At 42.9% G+C, this 24,113-nt stretch overlaps 1 protein-coding gene across 1 annotated transcript; it reads right to left on the bottom strand.

Moving 5' to 3' along the window:
• Nucleotides 1–20,739: 20,739 nt before the first annotated feature.
• Nucleotides 20,740–23,483, bottom strand: LOC126458598 (serpin B6-like). The gene has a single exon (XM_050095751.1). It carries the CDS (start codon nt 23,248–23,250, stop codon nt 21,685–21,687), a length of 1,566 nt encoding a protein of 521 aa, XP_049951708.1. The 5' UTR covers nt 23,251–23,483; the 3' UTR covers nt 20,740–21,684.
• Nucleotides 23,484–24,113: the final 630 nt, after the last annotated feature.

The raw sequence follows: 24,113 nt of genomic DNA on the forward strand, positions 1-24,113 counted from the left end.
AAACTGCAACGCTGTAATGAGTCTACAGCCTTCTTGTAGTTCTTGAAAGTAGTGGTGTACTTGAAGTTTCTCATAATGAGAAGGAGGTATCTGTGTATACTTCAAGGAAACTTTATATAGACATGACCGCGCTCAGTAGTGTTTTTCATTGATCGTTGCCATTTTCAGATCTATAACATTAACCATTTACACATATTTCATCTACTGTCATTGATTTTGTCAGACATAACAGAAGAGCAAATCCCAATTATACATTTATATACCTCTAAAAACTTTTTCAGTTGTACGTCATGTTCCATTGTGCCCTCATTGCTCATGCCATGTTAACATTTTAGTGGAGAATATACTGAATATTTCAGACAGGTTTGTAAAAATTAAAATTGCAAACCTGTGTGGAATGTACAATATACTCTACACTAAAATGTTAATATAAGTAATGAAAGCAATTGAACATGACATACAACGAGAAAATTTTTAACGGTATATAAATGTATAATTGCCGTTTCCTCGTTTTTAATGTCTAACAGAAGTAATGATTGTAGAAGAATTATATGTAAGTCCATGACGTTATAGGTCTGAAGATGACAGTTTTACCTGCCGAAACCGATCAACAGCAAACAGTTTTGAACGCGATCTTGGCTATAAAAATTGTCTTTGTAGTGATTTCCGCTTAATGCTGTCAAAAAGTAATTTATGAATGGTGGGTTTCATGTGGTTCCCAAGTCGTGCAGCGACAGTAAACCATAAAAGTACCAAATATGCAGCAACCAGTCGCAAAATCATGTTTTATTTATTCACTTTTGTGACTTTATGTTTGACCTCTGATTAAGACGGTATTACTACGCAGGGCACATATTGGTTGAAAGCACCGATGATGGCTGTTAATCAGTTTAAATCGATTTGCAAAAGTGAATAAATAAAACATGATTTTGCGACTGGTTGCTGCATATTTGGTAATTTTAAAAAAAAATAATTTATTTATTGGGATTGCAACGTCGAGTTTCACTCATCTTTAGGCAGAAACCTCAACTGCAAATATACTGCAGTCTTCTGACGTCAGCAATGTTATATTAATAATTTTTAGGTTAAGTCAATCGAATCACTCTAATATACGAAAACATGGCCGCTTATGCATACTGCTGTACATATACATATACGGGCTCAGATTTCTTGCTAAAGATCGGTGGTAATCGAAACTGCAATCGCAACAAATAAAATAATTTTTGACAGCAGTGTGCAGGAACAGCCATGTTTCGTATATATGAATGATTCGATTGACTTAACCTCAAAATGATTAATATAACAATGCTGACATCTGAGGTCTGTAGCGTATAAACGTAAATAATGTTATATAGGATCACTTTATCGCACTGGACGCTCTCTTGTGACTTGCAGTCATGCCTGTCATTGCAGCTCCTTGAAAGGTCATGTCTTATCGCCCTGTACACATATTTTTCGGTTGACTACGTGGTATAGCGGTCAAAACAAGGAGAACATAAAAAGCAGACTATCGGATGCTACGAAGGCCTCACTGGGCAAGAAGTGTGCGAGTATCAAACAAGGGCCTTCATTTAAGAAAGAATTAACTGGTTCGTTTGGAGTACAGCTTCGTAAGACTATCGTGGACTGTGGGAAAGTAGTAAAGAAAGATAATCGGAGCGTCTGAGATGTGGTGCTAGAGAAGAATATTAAAAATTAGGTAGTCTGGCAACATAAAGAATGAGCATGTTCTTCGCAGATATGGTGAAGAAAGGAACGTATGAAAAACACTGACAAGAAGAAGAGACAGGATAGTAAATGTGTGAATCAGACAATAACTTCCACGCTACTTGAGGAAGCTGTAGAGGGTAAAAACTGCTCTGAAACGAAGAGATTGGAATACGTCCAACAAATAATTCAGGTTGCAGGGTGTTACTGCGAGCTGGAGATCGGAATTGGTGGAAGCAAGCATCAGACCTGTCAGGAGACTGAAGATTTAAAAAAATAAGAAATTGTGATTATCGTGCCGCTATATTCCATTGTGTGTCTGAGGTCGAAGCAAGGTAACTGACTAATTTGTGAAAATTGTTTGGAGTCTCGACTGTATTAGTAGTTTTAATAATCCCCTGTTTCAGCTGTATGTTAGCCATCTTCAGATCTAAATGTTCGATTATAGCTCTGTCACATGTTGTGAATATCTCTACTACCTGGTATCGTCATAAAGAACGACTGCCGAGTGATAATTTGGAACCGAAGATTATGAGTGAGTGGTCATTATTAGCTCTTACGAAATATGCTATTGAGACGGAAATCGAATAAACCTGATAAAGGATTATAATACGGTTAGATGAGATTCTGCATTTGACTTGAAGCACATTGTCAGTATTTGCATTCTTTATTATATAGGTTGCCTTCAAAATGTAACAGCATTAATTTCCTGAAACCCTTTTGCGCACTAGAGAGATTGATTATACGAGTTGACAAACTTGTTGTTAAAAGCCTCCCTGTAAATTGATTAGTTCTGGAAATTAACTGCGTTTAATCTTCGTGTTAAGAGTTTCTACTTGAACATGGCGTCGTAACTTTATTTAATGGATGTGGCTGATCAACTAACAAGGTAACCGTGGGTGCGTACAAACTTCCTCATTCAATTAAAACGATACGCCTTGGAGATTGAGCTGTGTCTCCCATATTATCAACAACATGGTGAGCGTTTGATGAAACACCGTTTCCTGACGTTGAAAATTGTTAAGGGCGTTGCTGTTTTTAGTAATTTGTTGTTCTTATTTTTAAGTAGAAACCGAAAGGGTAGCTTCGAGTCATGAAATAGTGAAGGCAGCAGCGGATCAAACAATTAACAAGACGAGGCCTAGCAGAAATATTGAGCTATCACGGGAGGTACTGAAATTAGCCAATGAAAAGATACAATTTTAAAAATACAGCAAATTAAGCAAGCGAACGGGAATACATGCTTGTAAGAAATGAGTTTGATAAAAATGCAAAACTGCTAAGCACGAAGGGCTATATTACAAACGCAAGGCTACAGAAATATTTATAGCTACAATGATACTGCGTATATCAAAATTAAACAGGCTGTTGGAGAAAAGAGCAGTAGTTGTGTTAGTATCGAGAGCTCACATGGAAAACCAATACTAAGCAAAGTGTAGAAGGCTCAGTGGTCGAAACAGTATAATGAGAGACTTCATAATGGAAATGAATTTGATGCCAATTATGTAGAAAGGGAAGAGGAAGTACATGAAAACGATATGGGTGAGGTAATACTACGAAAAAAGTTGGACAGAATACTGAAAGACCTAAACCGAAACAAGGCTACTCAGACCTACTGAGATCATCGGGGGAGACAGCCCTGGAAAAACTGTTCCACCTTGTGCGCAAGACATAAGAGACAGGCGAAATACCTGCAGACTTCGAGAGGAATGTGATAATTCCAATCCCAAAGAAAGTACGTCTGCCAGGTGCGGATTTTACCGAACCACCCGTTTATAAATGTACCAGTTGTAAAATAATACATGAGTTAATGATGAAAGGGAAAGCCGGCAGAAGTAAGCCTCGTAGAAAGTCAGTTTGGGTTCCGGGGAAAAGTAGGAATGCGTGAAGCAATACTGATTCAACGATTCTCTTTAGATTGGAGAAATAAATACTAACCCATCATTTGTAGCATTTGCATATTAAGAGAAAGCTTTTGACGGTGTTAACTGGAATACGTCCATTGGAATTATGAATGCAGCAGGGGTAAAATACAGGGAGCAAAAGTTTGCTTAAAATTTGTACAAAATCAGATTGCAGTTATAAGAGTCGAAGGGCGTGAAACGGAAGCAGGGGTTATGAAGAGAGTCAGACAGGGTTGTAGCCTATGCCATATGAACAGAGTAATATGGTTCCTCCTTGTCCACTGTGGTAAATGTGAAACATGTAAGAGGCAGGTTACGTGGAATTGAGAAAATGACAAGAAAGTAGCACTTTATGAATTTGCATCCTCATGTTCACTCATAAGAAAAAAGAAAATTCTCCATACTTGCCAGTGTTTAGCGTTTGAATCAAATCAGTCCATTGTGATTATCGTACCATGTCAGTAACTAATGATTTCTTTTGGGCGTCTGTATTTTAATAGGAGTTTACCTTCGAAACCTTTCCCCACAATCAGACATTATGCTAACTCACGTTGGTTCCCAGTACAAGTGCAGATATTTCTGCCATGGATCCCCCAGCTACTTGGTATGTAACTGCGGAGTATTCACCCATAAATTGAGCAGCTTTGCTAGATTAAGGAGCTTCCTTGTTTGGTGCTGCTTTCAGCGGCAATCGAAGCTGTCAAGAAGACACTGGTGTACTTGTTTGTCCCACATTGCATATTTTCATCTGGGGTTCTTTTAGAAGATGGAGATCCATGATGCCACAGTAGACATGATCCGACCTGATTAATGTGAACAGACAACAGGTTTTAATTGTTTCTGTAGTGATTTGTACGTCAATCCAAGGGCAGGATTGAGCACAAATAAGCAAACACGTCACCAGACAATGACGTCCCAGATGAACACCCAAAGTGTTGTTCTGGCAACTTCTTTACTAGTGTTCGATCAGCTTAGACCAAAGGAACTGCTCAATTCTGCGTCCAGTGACATGGAGTTTAAAGATCAGGGAGTGTTAATAGTAAACCAAGCTTTTAGTAGCAACTATTTTCGAAGTATGTGTAGTTCTCAGCTTCTTTGAGATAGTTACGCGAACAGTTTGGAGAGGATTCTAGAATATTTCAATGCTGATCAGTAAAACTTGTCGAAAATACGTCTGCAATTTTACCTGCTGTAATCAGCGACATTGCACGAGAGATATCTTTCTTAAGTCAAATATATTTAAAAATACTACACAACAAGGAATGAATCGTACCAAGATCAACGACATTCTAGTTGAGGCGGTACTTACCGTTCGGTCAGCACCTTAATGGAACAGCACATGACATAGATCTGCGGCTTTTGAAATTGGACTGCTACAGGTAGGATACACCGAAAATGATATGGTAGGTCCACATCTTGTTCTTTCAAAGTGTGCATTCCATTCTGTTCGGCTATATTTTAATGAGTTCATTAAAACTCCACCTTACGAGTAAGGGAAGAAAGTATGACAACACATCAACTTCAACACTGAATAAGGTGGAATATGGTTAAACGTTCTATCGAGCACAAAGTCATTTGAAAATGAGTACAAGCTCGGTTTTCATGGCCTGTTCGGGCAGAGGTTTTTGTGTCATTTCCTTAGGGATCAAACCAGCATTCGTCATAATATATGTAGGAAAACCATGGCAAAATCAGGCTGACTTGGAGGAGATCTGAACCGCATTCTTGCTGAAAGAGTGTCCCAGCCAATGCGTAACTTCACACGGTGCCAAGCTTGTTGACAACCTTCTTCCGTTCTACTCGCTAGCTTGCTCCTTCTCATTTGCGGAGTGATCTTACCTAGTTATTACATTTGTCATGCCTCACTACTCTTCCTTGCATTCTAGACTGTACCGCTGTAGAGGTATGAAGGACGCCGTAACGCAATTCTGGACACATACATTCGGAGTCCTGACAAAAGCTATCCTCCCGACGTGTTTCTATTTACAGACAGTCCTTGCGATATTCGTATTCATGCTTCGTCAGCCATTATGCCGCGTCATTGTTGTCTGTAGCAGGATATGGTGAATATGTGCAGCAGCACAAAGATTCATTACGTAATTTTTTTCGTTCTTAGATTAGCATAGAAACCTGTGAACGACTGAGTGTAGCTCTCCTCTGCTTTCAGTAACTTATTCCACCTATATCACGTTACTAGTCACTATTAATCACGTTGGTGAACAAAGTATTAGGCACATATCGACAAAAGCATGAAATATAAACACAGGCAAGTAATGGTGATACAAATAAACGACTAAAATTTCAGATTAATATGACTTGTTTCTTTCTATCGTTAAACTGAAGAGCCAGAGAAACTGGTACACCTGCCTAATATCGTATATGGCCCCCGCGAACACGCAGAAGCGCCGCGATACGACGATGCATGGACTCGACTAATGTTTGAAGTTATGCTCGGAGGAACTGACACCATGAATCCTGCAGGGCTGTCCATAAATCCATAAGAGTACGAGGGGTGGAGATCTCTTCTGAACCGCACGTTACAAGACATCTCAGATATGCTCAATAATGTTCATGTCTGGGGAGTTTGGTGGACAGCGGAAATGTTTAAACTCAGAAGAGTGTTCCGGTAGTCACTCTCTAGCAATTCTGAACGTGTGAGGTGTCGCATTGTCTTGCTGGAATTGCCCAAGTCCGTCGAAATGCACATGGACATGAATGGATGCAGGTGATCAGACAGGATGCTTACGTACGTGTCACCTGTCAGAGTCGTATCTAGACGTATCAGGGGTCTCATATCACTCCAACTGCACACTCCGCGCATCATTACAGAACCTAAACCAGCTTGAACAGCCCCCTGCTGGCATGCAGAGTGCACGTATTCATGAGGTTGTCACCATACCCGTACACGTCTATCTGCCCGATAAAATTTGAAACGAGACTCGTCCTACCAGGCATTATATTTCTAGTCATCAACAGCCCAACGTAGATGTTGACGGAACCAGACGAGGCGTAAAACTTTGCGTCGTGCGGTTCTCAAGGGTACACGAGTGGGCCTTCGGTTTCGAAAGCCCGTATCGGTGATGTTTCGTTGAATGGTTCGCACTCTCATCCTTGTTAACGGCTCTCCAATGAGATCTGCAGTAATTCGCGGAAGGGTTGCACTTCCGTCACGTTGAACGATTCTCTTTAGTCGTCGTTGGTCCCGTTCTTGCAGTACCTTCTTCCAGCCTCGGCGATGTCGAAAATCTGATGTTTTGCCGGACTGCTGACATTCACGGTACACTCGTGAAATGGTCGTACGTGAAAATCCCCACGTCATCGCTACCTCCCAGATGCTGTGTCCCAGCGCTCGTTCGCCGACTATAATACCACGTTCAAACTCACTTAAATCTTGATAACCTGCCATTGTAGCAGCAGCAACCGATCTAACAACTGCGCCAGACACTTGTCTGATATAGGCGTTGCCGACCGCAGCGCCGTATTCCACCTGTTTACGTATCTTTGTATTTGAATATGCGTGCCTACACCAGTTTCTTTGGGGCTTCAGTGTATTTCAAATAAGTCATTTCAGCTATTCTTCTTCAATATGTGCATGTCATGCATAACCTTAATTGCTGTTTGTTGATTTCATCATTGTGGATTCATCGGTTTGAGGTAAATGTCTCATTCTGTCATCTCCAAAATTGAAAAGATCGGATTGAGCAGCGATTTATCATCTAAAAATAAAGTAGAAATAGAAAATCTAAGAAAGAATAGGAATGGTGAAAAAGCACCATACGTTTCACGCTGCTGACTAGTGGACTACAGTGAACTTAATGCAATACGTATTGCATTAATGTTCACAATATTATGTTTTGTTGAAAAGATCTTAAAGGAAACTACTAACTCAGTGGGTGGTATGAACTTTTGTTGTTCGAAATTACTGTTTGAAAACCAATACGTAGGCCCTCGTCTAGGAAATACTAGATCTGCATCAAATTATCCTCAGACAGAGTACTTGGGAAAAGAGTGAAAAACTTTTCTGATTAGATGTAGTGGTCCGTTCTGTGACATGAGATTAAAAAAACCGGACAGGCGCTGGCTTGAATACTATTGTTATTATTATTAATATTCTTATTATTTTTTTGACCTCACTGGCCACATTTCCTTGCGTTCACCATCCGAAACACTGTGACCTGTTCTCACTCAAGCAACTGGACTTGAACCGGTTGCTCCAAAGTCGAGCGCCATTACATGCATTGCCAACCTTGGCTGCAGCTTTAGGTATGAGAATGATATTGTAGAAACGACTGTTAGCCCGGGAAAATTAGTCTGAAAAATGGCCAAGCTCGTCATCCCAAATAAGTATTGAATGTGTGAAGATGGTATCTGTTCTTTCGGACATGTCCGAAAGAACAGATACCATCGGTGACCATGCAGCTCTCTTGCAACGAAATGATAATTAAATCAAGACTCTAAGCTGTCGACAGACGTTGATATACATCAACGGAGACAGTTGAAAATGTGTGCCCTGACTGGGACTCGAACGCGGTATCTCCTGCTTACAGGGCAGACGCTCTATCCACCTGAGCCACCGAAGGCACAGAGGTTAGAACGACTGCAGTGATTTATCCCTTCCACGCTCCCCGTGAGACCCACATTCCCAGCTTAGTGTCCACACACTACATTCGTAGTGTCCCTGCCCACTACACTCATTACTCGCGGCAGACAAACCGAGTCTCGTAAGAGTTCGGACAATGCTTGTGCATCCAGCGCAGAAGAAGGTAACTGGCCGGTTAGCCTTAACGTCCGAAAGAGCAGATACCATCTTCATATAGTTAAGGCTAACCGGCCATTGACCTCCTTCTCCTGCGCTGGATGCACAAGCATTGCCGAACTTTTACGGGACTTGGTAAGATTGTCTACTGTGAGTAAGGAGTGTAGTGAGAGGCGGCACTAATAATGTAGTGCGTGGACGTTAAGTGGGAATGTGGGTCTCACGGGGACCGTACAAGAGATAAATCCCTGAATTCGTACTATCCTCTGTGCCGCCGGCACTGTAGCTCGGCGTACCGGCACGGTAGCTCAGCGTGTTCGGTCAGAGAGCTGGTTGGCCTCTGTAATAAAAAAACTGAGTGGAAGGATCAACAAACGAACTTGACTGGATGTCATGTGACGTCCGCAACGACCAAACACAACGATTAACAACGAACAAAATGAAAAAAGAAAAAGAAAAGAAAAGAAGGTGGATAGAACGTCTGCCTCGTAAGCAGGAGATCTCGGGTTCAAGTCCCGGTCGGGGCACACATTTTCAATTGTCCCCGTTGATGTATATCAACGCCTGTCGACAGCTTACGGTCTTGATTTAATTATCATTTCAAGTATTGAATGAGTGTGCGACGGTTTGCGGCCTATGCCAAATTTTTGAGAACCAAAAAACCACCAAAATTTTGGGACTTTTTTCAGTTTCTCACTTACAACTCGAAATCGATACATTCCACAGAAAATTTTCGAAATCACTATGAAAGAACATATAATTTCGCGTAGAATGATCTACTTAAAATTTAAAATCGGATCAGTCGTTTAGCGACAATCTATCGTCAAAGACCGGCAATTTTCACAAGCTTTACGTAAATATGATTTATGGTTATGTACCAACGCCTATATCTCAAAAACGGCTATTCCAAGTCAATAGTGTCACTTATAAAACTTATAGAGTATCAAACTCTGCGTAAAAAGACCTACTAAATTTTCAGATTCACACACTCTTTTGCAAAGATATAAATAAAAACGTAAAAGTATTTATAGCGCTAAATTCCTGCTAAGAATTTTTTGCGAAGTCAAATTGCTTTTGAATCCAGAAGTCGCGTTCAGCCAGATATTCATATCTGAGGAGAATTTATTTGGGTACCTACTACTTGGGTATTTTGCTCTGTTTATTAATTTAATTATTCAGTTAGGTTATTTATAGGGTTTTGTGCTAATTTCATGCGTTTAGGGTAATCATACAAGGAGTATATAACAAAAGGGAGAATAAAAGCGTGGAAAATATATCAGGAAGAAGAGTACAGTCACCGTAAATGGTAAGCAAGTCCCGGTGAGTCCTTGTACAATACCCCATCGAATCCCTTTCCACTTGAAGTCACGACAACATCTCGAGTCGTGCTTCGCCTTTGGGCTTGAGATAATGGTTTATGATGACGACGGAATAATGCTCAAGACAACAAAATCAAGCCTCTCTGAACTGTTCAATGCAGTCAGTGTTAAAATCACAAGCAACACACATTTCGTCCTTGACTATGTGTTCCCCTTACATCTGATTTTGTGGTACACTCATGCAAACGTTTCCCTTCACCCTAGAAAAGTTGGTTAAGTACGTCAAAAATGAGTTGGGGTCCAGTTGCACTGTAGTGTTTTGATGAATACCCTAAGGAGGGAGTCGAGAAAATCATTAAATCTACTGAACGAACCCGAAGAGCCCACGCTATGACATCCGGTTCTGTTTTATTTGATGAGAGAATGTCTCCAACTACGCCAAAAGAACTTTTTGTTACTAAACTAAATTAAAAAGAAACATCTTCTCTCAATGTTGACAGAAAAATTAAATGGTAAAGGGTATCAGGTCAAGCAGATCGATGAAGGCGTAGCCCCTTGACTGTTTACACAGCCACATGAATCGTCTTCATTACCGTGGAAGACACTGATTTGTTCGTCCTGCTGACAGCCACAAAGCCGATAGCAGTGAGCAGGAAGAACCTGTCGCCATTGTCTTCCTTGTTAATCATGGCAACCAAGACGCATTCATTCACACCCTCATACAGTTCTAAGCTCTCTGAAGTTACTTCACGCCATTATTTCTTCACACTTTCCGTAGCTGTGACACACCTCTACATCTTTCCGACGAGCCAAAATCAAATTTATAAATACATTTCAAAACAACGCAAAGCTCTGAAACTTGACTTCAGAATTCAGGGATCCCAGCGCCAATCCTGATACGGCCGCTGAGGCAGGAGTGAAGTTCATTGACTGTTTGTACACGGGTGCCAATTTCAAACTTTTCAGTTAAATTCATCTGCTACTGCTCTTATTTGGTAGATTTGTCTCCGACTGAAGCCGCCGCTAGCACTCCACCAGGCTGTACTTGCAGGTTCAGATCTGGAGAAACAGTTGGCTGGATTCACTGAAATGAGAATGGAGTATCACAAAAACGGTGTTATTGCCGTTGCTACCAACCAACCACCAAGACCATTGGAAGTGTTCAACACAATATCCTGAACATGCAAGGGTTGCCAAGAAGGCTGTTCCTGCAGGAAAGCTTCTATACAGCGCTCGGCTATATGCCGCAGTTGCAAGAATATTTCATGCTTTAACTCTCTAACAGCAGATTCGACGCAAATCGTCTATGAGATTGACATCGTTGAGCCCGAAATCGATTTAGATCTGATGCTAAAAGGAGAAGAAGAAATAGACGACGACGTTTCCTCCCTATATCTACGTCATACTCCGTAAGGTACCTAATGGTGTATGGTGGAGTCAACTTCTGCTACCACTAACTGATCCCTCCTACCCTGTTCCGCTCGAGAATGTGGCGTAAGATTATGTATTGGCTCTAATTTCTCGAATTTTCCCGTCGCGGTCATCTTCTCGAAATAAAGAAGAATAAAAAAAATGTAAATGAATGTAGATACAGAAAAATAATTGCTTACAGAATGTTTGTAAAAAATTACCTCTCATCAAATTTATATTGTAACTGAAGTATTCTTTCATTAATAAAACTTTTAATTGCATAGATATTTTTCACTCTTAAACCCTTTTAATAGTCATCATGGGCTGGCATCGTAATTAATTAATCTGAAAACATAGATCTGGCTACATAGCTAGGTACGTAGGTACCTTACTAAACTACACTTGAATTTAAGTATTTGGACGAATGTGGCTTTAGGGTTCAAAAGTAATTTAATGTCACAAAAAACTCTTAGCCGGAATTAAGCGCTACGGATAATTTTGCGTTTTAATTTGTATCTTTGCAAAAGAGTAAGTGAATTTGAAGATTTAGGAGCTCTTTTTACACAGAATCTGTGCTGTACAAATTTTATGACTGACACTTTTCATTTGGCGTATCCTGTTTTGCATTACGGGCCTTGGAACACAAGCATAGCTCACTTTTCCGGGGAACTGGTGAAATTAGCCGATCTTTGACGATCGGTTGTGGCTAAACGTCTGAACCGATTTTAGCTTTTAAGTAGATCATTCTACGCGAAATTTTCTGCTCTTTAGTTTTTGTCCTTTGAAAATTTTTTGTGGGATGTATCAATGTCGAGTTGTAAGCGAAAAACTGAAAAATGTTCAAAATTTTGATTTTTTATTTTTTTTGCCCTCAGAAGTTTAACACAAGCCAGAAATCGTCACAAATTCATTCAAATCTTAATTGGGGCGCGTAACATCTATTAAAATTACACTCCTGGAAATTGAAATAAGAACACCGTGAATTCATTGTCCCAGGAAGGGGAAACTTTATTGACACATTCCTGGGGTCAGATACATCACATGATCACACTGACAGAACCACAGGCACATAGACACAGGCAACAGAGCATGCACAATGTCGGCACTAGTACAGTGTATATCCACCTTTCGCAGCAATGCAAGCTGCTATTCTCCCATGGAGACGATCGTAGAGATGCTGGATGTAGTCCTGTGGAACGGCTTGCCATGCCATTTCCACCTGGCGCCTCAGTTGGACCAGCGTTCGTGCTGGACGTGCAGACCGCGTGAGACGACGCTTCATCCAGTCCCAAACATGCTCAATGGGGGACAGATCCGGAGATCTTGCTGGCCAGGGTAGTTGACTTAACCCTCTACAGCACGTTGGGTGGCACGGGATACATGCGGACATGCATTGTCCTGTCGGAACAGCAAGTTCCCTTGCCGGTCTAGGAATGGTAGAACGATGGGTTCGATGACGGTTTGGATGTAACGTGCACTATTCAGTGTCCCCTCGACGATCACCAGTGGTGTACGGCCAGTGTAGGAGATCGCTCCCCACGCCATGATGCCGGGTGTTGGCCCTGTGTGCCTCGGTCGTATGCAGTCCCGATTGTGGCGCTCACCTGCACGGCGCCAAACACGCATACGACCATCATTGGCACCAAGGCAGAAGCGACTCTCATCGCTGAAGACGACACATCTCCATTCGTCCCTCCATTCACGCCTGTCGCGACACCACTGGAGGCGGGCTGCACGATGTTGGGGCGTGAGCGGAAGACGGCCTAACGGTGTGCGGGACCGTAGCCCAGCTTCATGGAGACGGTTGCGAATGGTCCTCGCCTATACCCCAGGAGCAACGGTGTCCCTAATTTGCTGGGAAGTGGCGGTGCGGTCCCCTACGGCACTGCGTAGGATCCTACGGTCTTGGCGTGCATCCGTGCGTCGCTGCGGTCCGGTCCCAGGTCGACGGGCACGTGCACCTTCCGCCGACCACTGGCGACAACATCGATGTACTGTGGAGACCTCACGCCCCACGTGTTGAGCAATTCGGCGGTACGTCCACCCGGCCTCCCGCATGCCCGCTATACGCCCTCGCTCAAAGTCCGTCAACTGCACATACGGTTCACGTCCACACTGTCGCGGCATGCTACCAGTGTTAAAGACTGCGATGGAGCTCCGTATGCCACGGCAAACTGGCTGACACTGACGGCGGCGGTGCACAAATGCTGCGCAGCTAGCGCCATTTGACGGCCAACACCGAGGTTCCTGGTGTGTCCGCTGTGCCGTGCGTGTGATCATTGCTTGTACAGCCCTCTCGCAGTGTCCGGAGCAAGTATGGTGGGTCTGACACACCGGTGTCAATGTGTTCTTTTTTCCATTTCCAGGAGTGTATTTCCAGCTTGTGCATATTTATTGACCAATAAAGTCTAACTTGCCTACAATAATAGTGATAGATCTACATCGCTAGGAAGATTTACCACTGTAAGGCGAAAATGTGAAGGGTTTCAGAACCAGAAACTTTGCATCAGGGTTATTTGCGTTCAACAGTAATAGCTGCGAGTACTGCTTTTAAAGTGTCATGCAGAGCTAGTTTTGCTTGTTTTAATGTATATGTTCGCACTGGCGTCAGATCACAATTTTTTTTTAATGGAAGAGGAAACTTGGTGAAAGGGAGTGTGGGGTAACTGCTCCTCGTTTCCAGGAAAAGCAAAACGTACTCAGTGCTGAATTCATGAATGGGACGTGCTCGGGGAAATCCGTGAACCCGCTATGAATCAGCGAACCACACTTCCTGCTTCCTGACTAGATATTACTTACGTATACAGTTCGCGTCACGCTCGTGAATTATGGACAAACTTCGGCTACTTTTCGCTTTCAGAAAAATAAATTATGAATACCTCGTTGGCAGAAAAGAGAAACGACAGACACTGTTGGCCTGTCATAAAAAAAATGAACATTTGTAATACCTTCCTCATAGGTAAAGAAAGCAATGTCCCCATAAACACCAATTGGGAAAGCCCTTTATGAAAATTGCTCCTTGTTAAAAGAATAAGACGAATTATTATAACTATGTGTCAAACACGCGACCCAAATATCTTATACTGAACTTTACTCTTCTTGTAACCTCTGCGCATGGTGTGCACTTACAATGTGCATGTGTTCTGTAACGCACATTTTTAAGGGGAGTTGGAATGCCCTATCCCGACAATGTTAAATTTAGTGACTTGGCTTCCCTGTATTTCAGGAACCACTGTAGCCATTGACGTGAAACTTTTACAGGACATTAAACTGTATGTTCTGAGTCTACTGAACTACAATAATGGAATTTCAGCCACTGCCTTCGGAAATACAATTTTTTAATTACACGGTTAAAATTTTGTGTACTTTTTTGTGCGTTATCCTAAATAATTTTAATTATAAAAAAACATTATGTTCTTCTTTTAGTTCAGTAGACTACTCAGGACATATATGTTATTACTCCCTGAAAATATGAATACTCTACTCGAAGTGGTTTCTGAGATTTAGGGAAAAACGCAACAGAAAATGTAAATTTTCAGGAACGGCTTCTAATGTTTCAAAAGACTGTAACTCACTTAATATATGCTTAATTTTTTTTATTTTTAGTCACTCAGAAGCACCCTGAAAAAAAATGTATATCATCCTCTTGATCGTTTCCCAAGTTTTTTCCTCTTTTCTTCTTTCTGGACTCCTTAGCGACCAACTGTGCTGCATACTCTGCTTTATCAATGCGAACCTTGTCCATCCGTTCAAGTTCCCTGATGCAGTTTGCTCCAGGATTAATTCGCATACGCTGTAGCACTTTCACCCTACCAATGTTGCCCTCATTAAAAGCAATAACAGCATCACTGACCCCCGAATATAGCGTCTTCATTCCAACAAAAACAATTTTTGGTAAGCGAGTCCATATAATATTACTGAACGACTCACTGGGATTTTGAGTCTGACCATGCAGACACTTCTTCAGTAATTCAGGATTTGCCAGTTCTATGTAAATAGGTTTTATGATATCCATGACGGCTGCTGGGATGGAATGCTTATGGCTGTACGAACTGTTTGAGTACTGGGCATTGCAGTAATTACACCATGTATCAGGTCCAGGACGGCAAAGGCGGTGTACTAGTTTTTTATCAGTTGACAGTCTGTGGCAGAACGTAGCCCATACTGCCTGCTTCATTTTCAACAAATCCTCAATATTATTTCTAATGGCCATGCTATAATACTGCTGTAGTTCATCAATCGTTTTGTCTCTCAGCCTGCCTCTTATGGATTTATCATCAGAAATATCCTTGTCTCTCAAACTTTATTTCAACTTCCTCAACCTTTTGCCCATCCTCTTTGGGACATGACCTTTATAACACAGCGATCCACAGCCTTCTTCTTTTTCTTCTTCTTCTTCTTCTCCCTCGCGGATGGATCACTTAGGACCACGAGTAGTCAACATTTGTTAGGCTTCCTTTTCGCCCAGTATTCCTTCATATGCGACGAATGGGCTAGTTTTTGTTCCGCAGACCAAGTATGTCGGTTAGTTTTTCTCACTTCTTCCTAAAAACCCCGCGTGTTTGTGATTTTTCTGATTTCATTTCTGTCATGTAGGTTTGGAGAACCTAATTCTCTCAGGTCTTTTTCCGTCTGTTTGTACCTGTTCGGTGCCGGCCGGAGTGGCCGTGCGGTTCTAGGCGCTGCAGTCTGGAACCGAGCGACCGCTACGGTCGCAGTTCGAATCCTTCCTCGGGCATGGATGTGTGTGATGTCCTTAGGTTAGTTAGGTTTGAGTAGTTCTAAATTCTAGGCGACTGATGACCTCAGAAGTTAAGTCGCATAGTGCTCAGAGCCATTTTACCTGTTCGGTCTTGTAGTTTTGTTCTTTAAAACTGTACGGATTTTGTGCGTTAACCTGTTTGAGTCCATTCATTCTAGATGCCCCATGAATTGGATTCTTCTCATACACATTGTTATTTTGGAGATATTTTTATATATTTCTGCATTGGGTTTTGGATAATGCACACCATCTTTAGTTCTTGGTCCTATGATTTTCGTCATTATTGTACGTTCTCTCACTTCTAATTCCCCTTTTAGTGTTCTGTGTTGAAGATTTAGTGTCTCGGATGCGTAGAGAGCTTCGGGTTTAATAAATGTTGTGTAGTGTCGTATTTTGCAGTTCCTTAAGAGATTCTTTTTGTTGTAAACGTTTTTTGCTAACTGAAACGCCGTCTCCATTTTCTGGGCTCTTGATCTGACATATTTCTTTTCATTACAATTTTCTGCAATCCATTCACCTAAATATTTAAATTCTTTTACTCGTGAGATGTAGTGATTACCAGGTTTGAGATCAGAAGGTGCATTTTTGATGTCAGTCATATATTGTTTTTTTTTCGAATGAAATTTCTAATCCGATTTCTGCTGCCTGCTCTTGTAATAATTCTAGCTGTTTCTGTGCATCGGTAATGTCTTGGGCGATCAGTGCCACGTTTCAGCAAATGCTAAACAGTCTAATTCTATGCCATTTACTTTTTCAAGGGCAAAACTGATGATCACTGGGCACAGTCCATCCCCTTGTCGTACTCCTGTGTCTATTTCAAATTCTGTGCTCAATTGTCCCATAAATGTTACCTTAGATATTTAAGTAATGCACATAAAAATTTTAACATTTTCAGCCGGAGTAGATTATATTTAAAAAAATAAAATGAAATACTCCCTATGTGAGTTTGTTAAGTGACATGCATATCATTTTATTCGGAAAATTGCAGATTTTGTAATGAGATAAAAATCCGAAAATGCGAAAAAAAATCCCGTTCTAACTCCCCTTGGTGCCAAACGCCGTAGTTTATAGTTTGGGGCTAGGCCACAAGAAAATGCATGATTCTGGCTAGCCACCTTTCACAGGTAATTTACAGTTTGGAGTCATAGCGGTTTCTCACAGACACGTATTTTCGAGCTATAAACCAATACAGTTTGCTACCCGAGCTCATAACCGGTTTTATTTCCTAGCTCGCTGTGTATTAAAAGTTTCTCACAGTTTGTGGGTCAAGTAGGTACAGCCTTAAAAAGAAAACATTCAGTAAAATTTCGACAGGATTTTTTTCTGCAGACGGTTAATATAGGGGAAGATTAACAGTAGTCCACACTGGTCAGACTCTGTTTAGCAACAGAGTAAGTGTTCCAAAATCCAAACCTAACTAATTTAGAGTTGTTAAAATTATTTTAGTCAGCTCAACACTATTCCAAAACCATCCTCACGATTATAGTTTATTTGTTCCGTGAAATGACATTATTCTTCTTACCAAAAGAATGTTTTGCAATCAAAGTGATTATGAATAATACTTTAAGAAAATTTAGATTGATTTAATTAATTTCATCAAAATGTGGGATGACAGTGAAGAACCAAGATTAATTTATTTTAATCTCAAGTAAGTACGGTTTTTTCCACTTTTACATTTGCACCTACTCCATAACCACTTGTCTTGTGTACGGTGTGTGGTGTGATATACTACATCTACTACTATAATTTCCTCTATGTTCTGTCCTAAACAAGAATAGGACGCGGGAAAAACGACATACGTAAGTCTCCGTACGAGTTCTGAAACTTTTGGTATTTCTATCATGCTGATATCGCGAAATGTTTGTGGGAGGTAGTAATACGTTTCTTCTTAGAACATGTATTTACGGAATTTTACAAGAAATCTTCTCTGTAGAGCCCACGCACTTACTAATAGATCCCATGGCGAAACGTGTCAACCTTGTCTGTGTCATTTTTATCTCATCTGTTACTTATGATAAATAATTGTCCTAGAATTACAAGCAATACTCAGGAAGCAGTGCTACATTTCCTTAGGATTCTTCCAGACAATCTCAGTCTAAAATATGCCTTTGCTACAACTACGGTTTTTGTTGTTGCCTGTGGTTGTTTGACGAACCTGGTGTTTCACTGTTATAGGAGTATAAGGAAAGAAAATGTCTTTGTGAGAAGATCCATTCTAGCATCCACAATAAGTGATTCACGGAAACCGCGGATGGGTATTTAAATGATATTCGTCTAAAAATCGAATCCAGTGCAAAAACTATTTCGTCACTTTGATTGCCATCTTATCAGGGAGCAATTGACTGAATATCGTAGAACCTTCCACAACAGCAATTGCACAGTACTTACGCAGCATCATCAAAGGGAAATAGCATTCTTAATTTATGCCTAAAGCAGATCGAGGAATTTCAGAATTTGCTTTCAGGCCAAAACTGTCTTATTTAAATATTCAATCTCTCAGCAGTTAAGTGGAATTAAAAAAGGAACCCAAAATTCTCAGCAGAAAAATTAGACTTAGATTTAGAAATTTTTGAGTTTAATATGATAGCAGACTGCTGACTGCACCTACTAGTGTTTGCACTTTGTAAGAACGAGTTTCAACAGTTGTTTTTAATTTTTTGACAGAAATTCTGTGTAGTATTCATGACACCGTGTACTAAGTTATGTAATCTGTTCAATTTCTTCGTTGCCCTCCTGTCACAAACAGGGTAGCTCATGAACGTAAGCTGCAAACGATGAAAGCTAACTGTGCATTTGACATTCAGTAAGGAACCATGCAAAGATTTTAAATAGAGAACGGTACCTCAGGAAACAGCTAGCGCAAAGAACCAGTTTCTTCTATTGAAGGTGTATTCATCTAGAAATAATCTGCAGAGAATATAAAATTTTTGTCACCTGATCTGATATAAATGTGTCATGACGCAAAATTTTTTCATATTAGTCTCAGAGAAAGAGTAAAGATAAAGTTAAGCGCCTAGTTCCGAGGAATACGGATTTGAGGTAACCGTTGACCTATGTACACACGGGGTAAATATGCCCATGTGTTTTGTATCATACTACTCACAAGTAGAAAACTGCAAGTTCAAGCTACGGAATAACGAATGTATTTTCTTATTCTTCCTTGACATTGAATGGTGTCAAATATAAATTCATTGATTGTTTGAGTAATTTCCTCGTACATAATACTCAAATTACCTGTTCATTTCCAGAAAATAGCTGAGTAGATGTGGAAAATACGATTACACGTTTACAGGCCACAAAATTTACACCGGCCCCTTGCCTTTATCTAACCGCGGAATCATCACAACGGTCTGGTAGGGAGAAGACTTACCTCCAGAAGTGAGGGGTGCTTTGACAGCTAAGAATAAGAGTTCTAAAAGCGACAAAGATTGTAACGCAGAAAGTTCATGTACGTGCTATGAGCTACCACGCCATGCTGCATTGGCGTAACAGAACAATTGATTCATTTTGTAGAGCACCTCTTAAAAGTTAAAGTACACCGTGCAAAAACGTAACTATAACGTTCGTGTATCCCCAGTGCAATTTATAGTTATACTAAATTCGTTCTTTCAAATCAAATGGAATCATGGGCATTGGATTAAGCCTGCCTTGAAATCAGTAAAATATAACCTCACTGATGACAGCACAAATGCATCTAAACATGTTTGAGCTAAAAATGTAATATAAGAAGAATCTGTGATTTTCTTGAACAGATAGAACTCAGTTCCCGGAATGTGTTCTGCAAATAAGGCTAATGTTAGAACTCCAAATAGTAAAGGATTACCAAATTGTATTATTTTCATGATATTCAATCGTAGGGCTGTATAAACGTTGATTATTTACTTCTTGATTTCTTTTACAAATTGACTGTTCTCATAAAATACGCTACACGATCTTAGCAAAAGTAAATCATGAGAGTAGGAGTTAGGAGTAATTCCATTTTGTGATATCAAAGATGATGTTGTTATCAATCCATAGCTTCTGTAAATTACCAATACTACTTGAAGCACCACGAAAAAGTACCAAAACCATTTCAAGGAATCCAATTATGATTGAGCTTGCATACTGCAAACAAGTAACAGAAAATTCCGTACAAACCTCTTTCATTCTGAAACATGTATCAACAATGAGCCTTTGCTAAATACTTCTCTTCTTTGGTAACTGTTGCCTTATCCTTTACGTAATACTTACTTAACATATCTGCTTCCTTATTGGAATAAGTTGTTGCAACATATTTTACATTTCTGATAGTGTTAGTAAAATTTCCTTCTGTTTCCGGGTGATATCAAGTGAAACAAAGCTGAAACACAAAATTTTCAGTTCTTATCTTTAGCTAAGTCGTGTCCAATGGAACATCGTGAACCACTGTAATGATTAACAGTTACGAAAGTTTTGAAGTAGACACAACTTTTCAACACAGTTTAATACACCATGTATTACGCAGACTAGGCATACTGTCACATGCGTTCGCGATAATGAATATTCACTCTGTAGCGCAGCGTGTCCTCATCTTAAACTTCCTGACAGCTTGAAATGGTGTGCCGGATCGGGGCTCGAACCTGGGACCTTGCCTTTTGCGGGCAACACCTCTACCACCGACTGAGTTAAGCAAGCATGTCTCAGCTCCCGCTTCTCGCCCCCCCCCCTCTTTTCCCTCCCCACCCTCTTTACAGACTTACTTAGGACCAGTACCTCATCTCGTACCTTCCTCATTGGCGACATTCTGTTACAAACGCTTGGCACAAGTAAAAACGAGAAATTTTGTTCTTCAGCTTCGTTTCACACGATATCTCGTTTGTTGCATCATATTATATTTCTATGTTCTGAGGCAGAAATATGAAATTAATTTTCTTACTACATTTATTGCTGTTCAAAACAATTTACATACAATCCACATGGAAACAACAATGAATAAAATGATAAGCAAGATTGAGCATTTCTGTAGTTAAGGAGAACGTAAAGATTGGGGGTTATAAGGGGACAGAACCGCATTAAAAGACTGTAACATCTTCGGCTGAGACTAATGGAAGTGTGTATTTCGACTGTTAAGTGCAGCCTTGAAATTAAATGTGAAATAGGATGATAACCATAGGAACAGACACGAGTGTCATAACCAGAAATAAAAATAGTCTGGAAGGTTAACAATTTATTAATACATGAAGATGATACACACGCACTGACTGAAACAATTTCACTACTGGAAGCTAACACTTCCTACTGGTTTAAACGAACGAAGTACATTATTTTATTTGTATCACTTTTTCTTTTAATTATAAGAATGGTTAACGAGTGAAACCTGAATCATTGGAATTTGCGATTAAACAGTAAAGTAGAACGTATTGACACTGACGCTCTCTCTCGATCGTATACATGTGTTTGGTATATGCGTCAATGGTGTCCTAATTAGTACTAACACTAGTGTGAATTACCAGTATCAGTGAGCTGGAGATCTCTGGGGTGAGATGATATATGGTCACATTTCTTCCTTGCACAGTAATGAACACGTCATTATTCACCACATCAGCAGCAAGTCTTGCATGTGATACTAGAAAATGCTGATATTAATAAATATTTCACACGCGAGATGGTGCTAATTCTCTCGTCTTACACCATCTGAGAGAATCAGAACGTGTACTACAAGATCGATGCTGAAGTACTTTTCAGTTAAACTGTATGGTATGCATCCACTTTCCTAGTAGCCCTTTACGGAACTACTAACGAGGTAGTCTTCCCTGTCAACGCCAACGCAGTTTGAACAACGAGTGGGTCAACGCCGGCCGACACGATTTATGAGTTGGCCGCTGCGTCCGCCGGCTGCGGCGCCTGGCGCACAGTGTGTGGTGTCGGTCTGATGACGCGGCCCCAGAACATGACTAGACGAGTGGCCCGGTGGTGGATGAAGAACAGGAAGGGGTGGTCGGCGCGGAAGACGGGCCGCGAGCCGTCGCGGGTGATGGACAGCGCGGTCGCCGCCGCGGCCACCGTCCCGGTCTCCGTGACCTCCACCTGCACCTTGTGCAGCACGTCGTCCACGTAGAGTCCGGGCCCCACAGTGAAGGTCTCGTCGGTCGAGGTCTGGTTGTCGGCGTCGGGGTTCTCCACTTGCACCCTAATCCCCGGTGACAGGCCGCTGAGGTTGGCCGCGTGCTGGTCGAACAAGGTCTTCACTCCCATGGTCTCCAGGTGGTCCTTCAAACTGGTGCTCGCTTCGAGACTCATTCTGGGCACTGCGAGGATGACGGGCGTGGTGTTGGTCGACGCGATGAGGTGTTCGAGAGTCGGCGCGTCCAGCCTGTCCTCCAGTTCGCGCAGTGCCTGGTAGCCCATCTTGTCGGGCAGTACCAGGTACATCACCGCCTCACCTCCGCGGTAGGGCAACCCCAGGATGCTGCAGCCGAGACTCGAATCGGTCGCGTAGGGCAGGTCGGCAGCGTTGGTCATCAGGGTCACCTCCAGCACTTCGTCCTGCGGCGTCACGACCCCTTTGTAGCCGCCGGTGACGTAGAAGGGGCGCTTCATGCTGTGCGTGAGAGGGAAGGGGACCTGCCACGCGCCGTTGAAGTATATGGCGCTCCCGATGATGATGCGCGTCTCCGGCAGCGGCGGGAAGGGCAGGAAGTCGCGGATCTTGCAGCGCGTCTTGTTCTCCACCCAGTCGTTGATGGCCTTCTGCGCGAGCGTCGGCTGCAGCCGGAAGTCGAGGTTGAGCACCTCGCTGCGGTAGACCTCCCTGGCGTAGGCGACGAACTGGCGCAGCAGGGGGAAGTCGCGCTGCAGGAAGATGGCGCTGGCGAGGGCGACCTCGGTGCTGGTGTCGACCCCGGGCCGGGCTACGAGGCGCGACAGCTGCCGGCCGAAGTGCTCGTGGAAGAGGTCGGCGCGCGCTCCCGACAGGTCGACGCCGGTCGTGAGCCCCAGCAGCGTCGCCACCTCGGTGTGCGTGCGGCCGCCCGCGCCCAGCAGCACCAGCGCCAGAGCGCCCACGACGCTCAGCGGCGAGAAGACGGCGCCGGCGCCGGAGGCGGCGCCGCGGCCGCCCCCCGCCGCCCACAGCGTCCTGTCCAGGTCGACGGCGAACTGCAGCACGCCGCGCGCGATGATGTTGTCCAGCTGCGACAGCCACAGGCTGGCCGCCGGCACGAACACGTCCGGCTGGCTGTCCTCCTCCGAGAACTGGATCGCCTGCCCCGGCTGCGTCCCGTTGGTCGGAGGCTCCGCCTCCAGCGCTAGCGGGTCGGCTACCGCCCTCACCTGCTCCTCCGCCTCCGACTGCTGCGGGAAGTAAATCGAATTGGCGGCCACCGCGCACCACGCTAGCGCAAACAGCACGGCGCTACTTCCGGTTCGACCCATGTCGCTATTTTTCCGCACTTCGAAAATACCAGTGGCGATCACTAGACAGCGGGATCTATGTGTCTCCGTTAGACCGTATTCAATAAACGGCCATTTCCTCGCGCGAGCGGTGCGTCAGCTCGTGTCGTAGCTCAGGCTGGCGCGGCGGCTGAGCGATGAATGGGCGAGCGGCGCGCGGGTGACGACAGATATAGGCGTGCGCGCGCGCTCGTGGAGTGCTTCGGCCGCGGGTCCCTGGCACGGACTGAAGGCGGCGAGCAGCGGCGCGGTCTGCCAGTGACCTCGCCCCCCTCCACGCGCGCCGCGCGGCACGTCACGTCACTTCCACCGCCGGCACCTGGCCGGCGCCTTCAGCCCACAGCTGACCAAACACTCCTCCCACGATTACGCCGGCCGGTCCGCGCCCTGCTCTAGTTCCCGCCTGTATTCCTTAGCGTGAAATACGTACCAGAATCGTCTACATCTACGTCGATAGTGCTTTACTGAGGGTACTTTCTATACCACTGTCACATCTCGACTTTCCTGTTCCAGTCACGAATGGTGCGCGAGGAAGAACGATTGTTGGTAACCCCCTTTGCAAACTCGAACTTCTCTAATCTGGCCTTTATGGTCCTTTCCTCAAAATATATGCAACAGGAAGCAATATTCCCCTAGCGGGAGAATTGGGAAAGCAATCACCAAAGGGTGTCCCCAAGGCTCCGTTTTGGGACCACTTTTCTGGGACATCCATATGGAACCGTTATTAGATAGCCTACAGCAAAGTGAAGAAGTGCTAGAGGTGATAGCCTACGCGGATGACCTCCTCCTGCTGGTCGGCGGTTGCAGCCGAGAAGATATAGAACCAAAGATCGAAAGGGCCATAG

This window comes from Schistocerca serialis, chromosome 2 (assembly GCF_023864345.2).
Source record: "Schistocerca serialis cubense isolate TAMUIC-IGC-003099 chromosome 2, iqSchSeri2.2, whole genome shotgun sequence".
NCBI lineage: Eukaryota > Metazoa > Arthropoda > Insecta > Orthoptera > Acrididae > Schistocerca > Schistocerca serialis.

What these genes read in the sequence shown, in the direction of transcription:
- LOC126458598 (XM_050095751.1), bottom strand. Translation starts at nt 23,250, where the DNA reads ATGGGTCGAACCGGAAGTAGCGCCGTGCTGTTTGCGCTAGCGTGGTGC.